General features: G+C 39.6%; 1 protein-coding gene across 1 annotated transcript; it reads right to left on the bottom strand.

The window, feature by feature from the left end:
* Nucleotides 1–37: 37 nt before the first annotated feature.
* LOC125047742 (DNA-directed RNA polymerase III subunit RPC2-like) lies at nt 38–9,033 on the bottom strand. The gene is made up of 7 exons (XM_047646154.1): nt 8,870–9,033; nt 7,838–7,992; nt 4,131–4,303; nt 3,856–3,986; nt 1,222–3,666; nt 785–1,014; nt 38–644 (listed from the first exon to the last, which is right to left on the bottom strand). The coding sequence occupies exons 1-7, from the start codon at nt 8,954–8,956 to the stop codon at nt 425–427; spliced, it is 3,441 nt and encodes a 1,146-aa protein (XP_047502110.1). The 5' UTR covers nt 8,957–9,033; the 3' UTR covers nt 38–424.
* Between the last annotated feature and the right edge of the window lie 1,188 nt (nt 9,034–10,221).

Here is a 10,221-nt window from a genome sequence, read left to right as displayed (position 1 = left end):
AAACACACACACAGGTTCACAGAAAACCAAAAATATATAAATTTTAGAAATCCATTTATTAAAAATGAAAACATTTGATTAACAAAATATTTCCAAATAATTTGCCTCACAGGGACAATGACGACTGGCAAACTTAGTAAAAACAAATAAGAATGCGTTGTACCTGTAACCAAAATTAAATTGCAATGATTTCCAAGTTTAAAGTCTGCAATTCAATCTTTTGTATCCAGTAGAACCATATACAGATACTGGGGATAGTCTCTCACTCTTCTGCCTTTCATGTTATGGTGGATTTTTCATATTTGCTTCCTTATAAATTATTGCAAATGACTGATATCAATGTGAAAAGAAATATAGAAATCCAGACTTGCAAGTGTCTTGATATACATGGTGGAAGTGCATAAACATGAATTTCATATAACCTTTAACTACAATAATTCTGCAAGCGCAACCTAGGTACAATATTCATACTCTGCAGTTCTTGGAACAAAAGTTTACATGCATAAGGTATCCGTATGGATGACACATTAGCTGATGACCGGCAATAGTGACACCACCCAGAGTAACCCAACAGGCCGCAGGAGTTGCAAACATCAACGTCAAATGCATCCGAGGATATCATGAGACGTTCTAGCAACAACATACTGTCCAAAAAACAAAGATAAAGTTAGTACAAATTGAGTGCAATAATAATAATAATAAAATGTAAAAAGAAAGAAAATAAAATCTTAATTATACTTCAGAGTTATTCATTCTACTAGGATCTCTTCCATAATAAACTCACCTTGCCCCGTGGCCAATTAGGCAATCACGCTCCATCTCTCCAAGCCTGAGGCCACCATCACGTGCGCGCCCCTCTGTTGGCTGTCGAGTCAGGACAGCTCTGGGACCACGAGATCGAGCATGCATCTTGTCCATAACCATATGCTTCAACTTTTGGTAGTATACTGGTCCAAAGAAGATGTAACCTTTCAATGCCTCACCAGTTGTACCACTGTAAAGCATGTCTTTGCCCTGAAAATATGGCTACTATTAGTACAGACTCAAATATGCCTTTATCCTTGAAAAAAAAAAATTGCTAAACTATGCACTTACTAGTTCTCTTTAAAGGATAATCAAAGTTAGCTAACAACTATACATATTCAGAGATTAGTCAAATTTCCTGAAAATTAATAAAGAGACAACTAAATCAATATATGCTCTACCCAGTAAGACTCCTACCTGATAATTAAACCCATGCTTGACTAGATCCTCCATGATATCCTTAACTGATGTACCACCAAAGGCAGTTCCATAATTGAACTTTCCTTCCAGAGCAGCTGCTTTACTACCTAGAAGTTCCATGAGCTTTCCAACTGTCATTCGAGAAGGGAAACCATGAGGGTTCATGATCATGTCCGGGTACATCCCATGATCTGAGAAGGGAAGGTTTTCCTGTTGCACAATCAGGCCTGTCACACCTTTCTGGCCGTGGCGAGAGGAGAACTTGTCACCTATCTCTGGTCTTCGTGTCTGTCTCAAAAGGATCTTGATCAAGTTGAATTCGTCTGGATCTGATGACAGCATCACTTTCTCTACATAAATACTTCCTGGCCCCTTATGTACTACTGGTGTGTCCCGGAATTCAACCTGCCTTTGTGCTTGTCCATCAGTATATGAAAGTTGTGTCACTGTTGGCATTTGCTTATTAATCAACACCTGTCTTGGAAGAACTGGTGTACCGACTGCTGCTAAGCCATCGCTATCTAGGGTTTCATGTTTCCATATTGGCTTTTGTTTCCCTCCTTCTAAAACCTGCATGAGTGGGCCTTGAACTTTATCTGATGTCTGATTGGCATAGCGTTTCACTGAACATTTGGCATTTCTGTAAACAATACACCGTCCATAGCCTCTATCAAGGGATGCCTTGTTTATAATGATGGCGTCTTCAATATCATATCCTGAATAGCTCATAACTGCTACCATAGCATTATGTCCAGCAGGGAGATGTTCAAAGTTGATAAGTTCAATAGTTCTTGTTTTAACAAGAGGTTTATGAGGATACACTAAATTATACAGTAAGGTATCAATTCTGTTCCGCTGATTATAGCCTATAGTTCCCATAGCCTGCTTACCCATAGCACATTGGTAGGTATTACGAGGACTCTGGTTATGATGCGGATATGGGATCAATCCAGCACAGACACCTAAGATTGTGAAAGGTTCAATTTCCATGTGTGATGTTTTTGGACTAATTTCATGTTCATACATGGCAATACTGGAGTCATTTTCTTCATTCACATCCAAATACTCCACCAAACCTTCATGCAAAAAATCATCAAATGTCATTAAACCTCGAGCTAGTCTTTCTATATGGTGTTCAGTCACAGCTGGTCGACAATTCTCCACAATCATGTATGGACGACAGAGCCGGCCTCCATCAGAGCTGATGTAAACACACCGATGCTTATTGTGAGGGTATATAGAAACAAAACCGCTGATGACATTATTCCTTCTCATGGCCCGGAACACACGAACCACTCTCCGGCGATCCCTTGTAACACCTATGATGTTACCATTGAGGAAAACTAAGAAGACATCTCTGTTTGACAGTTCTTCTCCAGTCAGAAGATTGATGTCTTCCACACCACAATTGAATGCCAATTCTATGATAGGTTCTGGATCTACTTCTGTGGTAATGTGGGTCATTAGAGCTAGATTCTTCACAAGACCACAAGACTCTCCTTCTGGTGTGTCAGAGGGGCACACCATTCCCCACTGAGAAGGTTGAAGGGATCTGGGCCCACTCACTTTCCTTGTCTTTTCAAACTGGGAGTTCACTCTGGTCATCATACCCAAAGCTGAGATGTAAGAAAGTCTTGCCAGCACTTGTGTGACTCCTTGCCTCTCCATCTTAAACCTCTTGATGGTCCAGTTCCCTGTTGAGATGGCAACTTCCAACCCATTGGTTATTGCATCTTGGCTAGACTGCATATACTGTACAGCATCAAACTGAGATACTTTGCCCTTTTTGCCAAGAATAATATCAGACTTCTTTTTCAAGTCAGAATTGAACTTTTTGAATAAATCTTCAAATAGAAGGGAGATCAGGGACCCTGCAAGCTCCAGCCTCTTGTTTCCATAGTAATCTCGATCATCAACAATCCTAGTGTCACCCTGGGCCTCAATCACTCTCCGAACCATTAGAGCCAGATAGATGGACTTCATCTTAAAATTGAACTTTTCAACAGGTACATGAGCCAGAATAGTTGTGGCTAACAAATCTCTTGCTTCATCTACTGGGGTCTTTTTGGGGCCACGGTCAAAGAACCTCTTCTGTCGCACTTTGCCACCGATATACTTCAGTGCCTGTGTTTGCGTATACACATTCAGTCTGGCACATTCCTCCAGAGATGCTGCAAAAGATGTCATGATCCTGTCTTCTGTTCCTATCATCTGTACAATCTCCTGGTCACTGGTTACTCCCATGGCTTTGAAAACAATGCCAACAGCAACATCATCAGTCAGGGTGTTATGCTTGATGTAATATTTTCCATTCTTCATAGTCACATTGGTGCGAGATTTCTTCTCATGCGTGGATGACGTCACCTGGCATGTTAGTCCTCCTTTCTTGTCCTCTTCAACAATCATACGATTTTTGGAAAGCTGTTCCTGGATGAGAATAACCTAAGGGAAAAAATATATTCATAAATAAAAAGACTGCAGTAAATGAATGGAATCTTTGAATGTAATGATTCAGATATATAAGCATAATTAAAGAAAGGAAGGAGAGAAAGAAAGAAAAGAGTACTTCTATAGTAAAAAAGATGGTCATATCTCATGGTTCTTTTACACAGTAGATTTTGAACTGCTTACTTTCTCCTGTCCTTTGATTATGAAATATCCACCAGGATCATGAGGGCACTCATTATATTTTGCAAGCTCTGCATGTGTTCTACACTGTGACAACACACAATTTGATGATCGCAACATGATTGGCATTCGACCTGGAAAACAATACATTCCCATTCCAAAATTAGCTTCTACACATATTTCCTTTCATACTTCGTTTTCATAAAATGTGATTCAGATCTATAAAAACCATATTTTAAAACAGAGTGAGGAGTTAGTCTGAATTTCCCAAAACTTACCAATGGGAATATCTCGTCTAAAGATTCTGTGGTCCCCTCTCATGTATTCCACGTCGACCATGATTGGAGCTGAATATGTAATGTCACGGAGTCTGCACTCGTGTGGTGCCGTCTCACTTACAATATTCATTCCTTCTTCAATGTTTGGCTTTCCAACACGTACATCCATATACCTAAAGACAAATCTAACTTTATCATCACATTACAGTGGACTTAATTATTAGACACTGGTAGAGGTTTATTAATTTATAGAACTCAATATACTAAGTTTTTGCAACACAATATATTTCATGATTCAGAGAGAGAAAAAAAAAAAATGCAAATCATAACCCTTTATTAACCCAAATCCTCCGGGTGGCATGAAGAGATGACGGCACCTTACTGGCCAATGTTCCGGCCGTCATGATAGGTGACGGCACCCTTGCTGCCGGGCGTCATGAGTGATGACGGTCTCAATTTTACGTTTTTATTTTTTCTGGACACTCCATTCCCACAAAACTGATGGAGATTGTTCTTGAGTTCCCTTTCCCCCCATGCCCCCATCCTCCCTCCCTGTTCCCCCCAGTCCCCCCCATCCCCACATTTCGCCCCCCCCCTCTTCCCCCCATCTTGTGCTGGAAATAATACAAATGAGGTACGCTAAAAAGGTGATGGTGACGAGGTGATATATACAAACTTATCTGATGACGCAAATCATTCTCAGCCACACCAAAATTGATTATTTCGCGTTTTACATTTGTTCGCGAATTTTTATAAAAGAAAACATCGAATCTACGGACTTCCCTACTCACCTTTCAATAACGTTTTACATCTCTATTCATTTTTGGAGAATACATGCTAATGAGGCTCTATATTGTTACATAATCATAATCATATAAATGTATAAAGACTATTATGTAAGACAAATACATGAACAATGTTACTAAGTCATTTTTGCTATCTTCACAAACGAAGTCAGCTACGGAGGTGACGGAGATTCGTTCTTGAGGAGATCCCTCATTCCTCCTCCCCCATTACCCCATAACAAGCATTCTTCTGGAAACGAGGTCGTATGCAATTATACAAACGAGGCCGGCTAAAAATCTGACGGTGACGAGGTTTCCTATGACCTTACCTTTTGACTAAGATCACTGTTAGCCAGACCTCTGTTCCTTGAACATGCCTCGTATTCTCACAGTTTCTCGCGCTCGTGCTTCTCGCTTTTCTGCTGGCCGACCATCTGGCCGCAGAAGCGATTTACTAGCGCCCACTGCCACGAGGGGAGCACACGCCCGTGAAGGCTTCATGTCTTTCACGGACGTGGGTGAGCCTCAGCCATCGACATCCCGCGAACCCGTCGTCGCTCCAGTGCCTGCCGTTCCCCTGCTCGGAGACTCCGACTGGGAGGACGAGGAAGAAGTGGACGAGGATCAGGTAGACGATCCTGACTACTTCGACGACGGGGACGATGCAGATAGTGACTGCACATATGATGAGTTGGACCGGGACGAAGTCACTCTTGACTACGTCTCTGCCCACGACACCTCCATCGACTCCGATGAGCCTTTGTCGGAGTACGCCCGCCGCCATGCCGCCCGCAACGCCCCTGGGTCCAAGGGTTGGAAAGGTTGGTTCAAGGAGGAGAACGTGCCGCGTCGCCACGGCTTTTGCGGTACTCCAGGCCTGAAGGAGGAACTGGGACTTGAGGAGGACTCAACGCCCAGGGAGATCCTGGACTGTTTCTTCCCCCCTGACCTTTGGCAGACATTGGAGACCCAGACGAACTTGTACGCTGAGCAGCACCCGCAACACCAATCGTCGCATATGAAGGCCTGGGAAGATAGCACTGCAGAGGAGCTGCAGAAGTACATAGGTCTTCGTCTTCTAATGGGTGTACAGCCCCGACCTTCTTACAGGCATTATTGGTGTGATAATCCTCTTTTGAACAGCTCTGTTTTCCGTCAGACTATGACGAGGGATCGGTATGACCTGTTGACAGCGAACCTCCACTTCAGTGACAACGAAGATCCAGCAGCAGCAGACGACAGGTTGTGGAAACTGAGGCCTGTAATGGACACGCTGCAAAGGACCTTCAAGGAAGTCTTCACTCCGGAGGAGAAGATAGCTGTCGACGAGTCACTGTGGGCTTACAGGGGACGTCATCATGCTGTCCAGTACAACCCGTCCAAGAGAGCAAGGTTTGGCATGAAAGTCTACAAACTATGTTCCAGTGATGGTAAGGCAGCAGGATATACTTCGGCTTTCCGAGTTTACATGGGGCAAGACCGAAGTGACGTCCCCGCAAGCATGAAGGCAGTCGTAGACCTTATGCATGAAGCAGGTCTCTTCGAAAAGGGGTACCAGTTGTACCTTGACAACTGGTACTCCTCGCCCACCCTCTTCCACTACCTACAGTCCCGGAAGACAGAGACCGTCGGCACGGTAAGACTAAATAGGAAGTTCATGCCAAAGGATTTATCTGTGAAGAAGAAGGGCGAAGTCGACATCAGGACCTCGAGGGCAGGGATGTTGGCGATGTCATGGTTCGACAAGAAACAAGTCAACATCCTGTCGACCATCCACAGGGGAGATGAGATGGTCGACCTCCCACCCAATAGAAGAGGGGAGGTCCGAAGAAAACCTCTGAGTATTGTCGACTACAACAAAGGGATGAAAGGAGTGGACATAAGCGACCAGCTAGCTCAGTCATATCCAGCAGCTAGAAAAACGAATAAGTGGTATGTGAAATTGTTTTACAACCTGCTGGATATGGCTATAATAAATGCGCATGCAGTGCATAAGTGGATGGGCGGAAAAATGACACAACTGGAATTCCGCGTCCAGCTTATAGCTGAGTTGCTGCAGCGGCCGACGGGGTTGAAGGTGAGGAGGACAAGGAGCGTGACACCTCAGCGAGCGGCAACACCATCGCGATCTCCCCGGTCACCTTCCCAGCCCCGCTCCAACAATATGACCCACACTATCGAAGAAAATGATGGTGGGAAGTATCGCCGCTGCAAATACTGCCGACAGACGAAAGGAAAAAGGACCATGTCTCGCTTCGTCTGTCGGCTATGCGATGTCGCATTATGTCCCCCTTGTTTTACCCCTTACCATGCAAATTGAAATGAAAAATAAAAATCTGATGTAAAAATTTGTTTATGTCAACCAAACCTCGCATCCTCATCAATGAACATGATATAAAACCATAATACAAAAGCTGTGCCCCTATAATATCTGATATGGACAGTATGGAGAAAGGATAATATAATAAAAGAGTAAAAAAGATGAGAAATTCAATACATTTTCCAATATAAGGTCGCAAAAAGCGATTTATTCTCGATTTTACACATACAGTTTTCATCAATCTTAGTAAAACCAAGTAGCATTGGAGTAATCCCGCACTATGTGTGCGTAGCGCGTACCCCACCCCGCGGGATAAATCCCCGGAATATGAGTTTAGGCCTACGCGGTAGCCTCCCGGAAATGCCCGTAGAGCCAGGGATCGCCGACCCGGAGGATTTGGGTTAATATCATTATTATTATTATTATTATTATCATATACAGATTTGATTAGAACTACAAGCAATCCTTTCTAAACCATAATTGCTTGTATTTTTATCATAAAGAATAATAATTGAAAAGTAAATTTAAAAAATCAAGATACTTGAAAGATATCTATCTCTATGTCCATCTATATATATAACTAAAAATCGATGAAAACATACTTAACATAGAACAAAGGATCAACATCACTTGTGACTTTGCTGTTGGCCTTGACGATGTTCTTGATATCCACATTGATGAAGTAGTTAAAGGAATCTATGTGCTGTTTCACCAGGCCCTTGACACGAAGAAATGCTGGGACTAACTTCCATTTATCCTGAAGAAAAATCACATAACATCATTTTGAGTTTTTGTTTCATAAAACAACAACACAACCACAGAAGCAAGATAAAAGACTTATATGCACTTGAATATGAACAAGATTAAGATTATGATAAAAAAACAACCAAGCTGAGTAGGAAAACAGAAGTATACCAATTATTTCTGATCAATAAATCTGGAGAAAATGACAAACTAACTGCAATTTCAGCATGGCAAATCAAACAGTAAACTGACTAAATTGTTTTAATCTTCTCGTGCACTCAATATGAGTGTCTAGGGTGCACATTTTGGCTCCTGTGGCATGAAAGTCATAGTATTACACTTGAATAATTTCCTCACAAAATTAAGCTTTTACCCAAACCTCCTTATATTTCAACTGGTAATAAAAACTGTACCACTCTGTCTATTAATTGCCTTGTCAATTAGTAAATCCTTGCGAGTCTGTTGGTCTCTGCATAAAGCTCAGAGGCCATGATGATCACTTGACACTCTTCTAAGACTTCAGATTGTCAGTCACCAACCACAGGTTACAGAGAGTTTAAGCATATGGCTGAGTCAGTATAATCATAATATAAAAGCTTTACTTTGAACGCCGCTGCATGTTTCAACTAAACATTCTTCCAATCAATATATATTGCCAATCTTTCAGGAACATGAAAAAATGCATAAGTAACTATCATTGTATCAGTGATTTTACTGCATTTCACAAATCCTTCTCAACTCCTACTACTGTACTGTAATAATACCAAAAGCGAGCCACTTACATCAAAGGCAGCCGACTAAACCAAAACTTTAAAAAACGTGAAAAATAAAACTATTAACGCCGAATGCGAGGCACACTGACCTCCTCCACTCCTCCCACGTAAACTCACCTCAATGCTTTTGACAGGTTCCCCCAGCGTATTGGGATCCAAGTCCGCCCATTCTGGCACCAGGCTCCCTATCACAGTCTCCCCCATGATGCTAAATTAACGAGAAAAGTACTAGGTCAGCGTCCCCGCCCGCCGCTGCCTCCTGCCATGTGTGCTCGGCGGCCCCCGGCGTGTTGTCCCCCGCGGAAATCAGGACTGCGGGCAGGGGGGAAATCAGGAAAAAAATATGTTTCCTTCCTCCCTCAATATCTGGCTTTCCTTCACTTACATTCATATATCTAAAGACTAATTCAATTTTATCATAACATCACAATGAACTTAAACTTTTCATTAGAAGAAATTTGTCAATATAGTGTTTTTGCAACATATATATATATATATATATATATATATATATATATATATATATATATATATATATATATATTTCATGATTCATTGAAAAAGCAGCTCATAGACTTTACTATCATTATTATTATCATTACTATTATTATTATTATTATTATTATTATCATTATCATTGTTTGTTGTTGTTGTTGTTATTATCGTTATTTTTACAATTATTATAATCACTAATATTATCACCAGGATGAATATTATTCTTATTCTTATTCTTATTCTTATTTCTGTTACCATTATTACTGCTATTATCATTATTATTATCACTATTATTATTATTATTATTATTATTGTTATTATTATTATTATTATTATTGTTATTATTATTATAATTATTATTATTATTATTATTATTATTATTATTATTATTATTATTATTGTTATTATTATTATTATTATTATTATTATCATTATTATTATCATTATTATTGTTATTATTATTATTATTATCATTATACTTTTTATTATCATCACCAATGTCATTATTATCATTATAATTACTATAATTATTGTTATTAATGATTCTTATTATCATCAATACTGTTTGTATCGTTATTATCATTATTATTATTTTTATCATCAATACTGTTTGTATCGTTATTATTATTATTATTCTTTTTATCATTATTATTATTATTATTACTATAATTATTATTACTATTATTATAATAATAATTATTGTTAATATTATTATTATTATATATTATTATCATCATTATTATTGTTATTATTATCATTATCAAGAAAATTCTTGTTGTTGATGTTATACTTTCACTGGGGTTACTGTGACCAATATTATCATTACTATATCATTTCCATCACTATAATTCTCATATACTATCACTAACTAATAACTTTAATTGATATCATCGTAATCATTATCATTATCATTATTACTATTTTCATTACCCTCATTTTCGTTATCATTTTCATCGTTATTATTACCTTCATTA

This window comes from Penaeus chinensis, chromosome 41 (genome assembly GCF_019202785.1).
Source record: "Penaeus chinensis breed Huanghai No. 1 chromosome 41, ASM1920278v2, whole genome shotgun sequence".
Classification (NCBI taxonomy): domain Eukaryota; kingdom Metazoa; phylum Arthropoda; class Malacostraca; order Decapoda; family Penaeidae; genus Penaeus; species Penaeus chinensis.
This window is presented reverse-complemented; position numbering and strand designations above follow the sequence as displayed.

Excerpts from the sequence above, each read along its gene's own strand:
- LOC125047742 (XM_047646154.1), bottom strand. The coding sequence starts at position 8,956 with ATGGGGGAGACTGTGATAGGGAGCCTGGTGCCAGAATGGGCGGACTTG. Across the intron at positions 7,993-8,869 it reads AACCTGTCAAAAGCATTGAG|GATAAATGGAAGTTAGTCCC; the intron begins GTGAGTTTACGT and ends ATTTTTCTTCAG. Across the intron at positions 4,304-7,837 it reads GATCCTTTGTTCTATGTTAA|GTATATGGATGTACGTGTTG; the intron begins GTATGTTTTCAT and ends ATTTGTCTTTAG.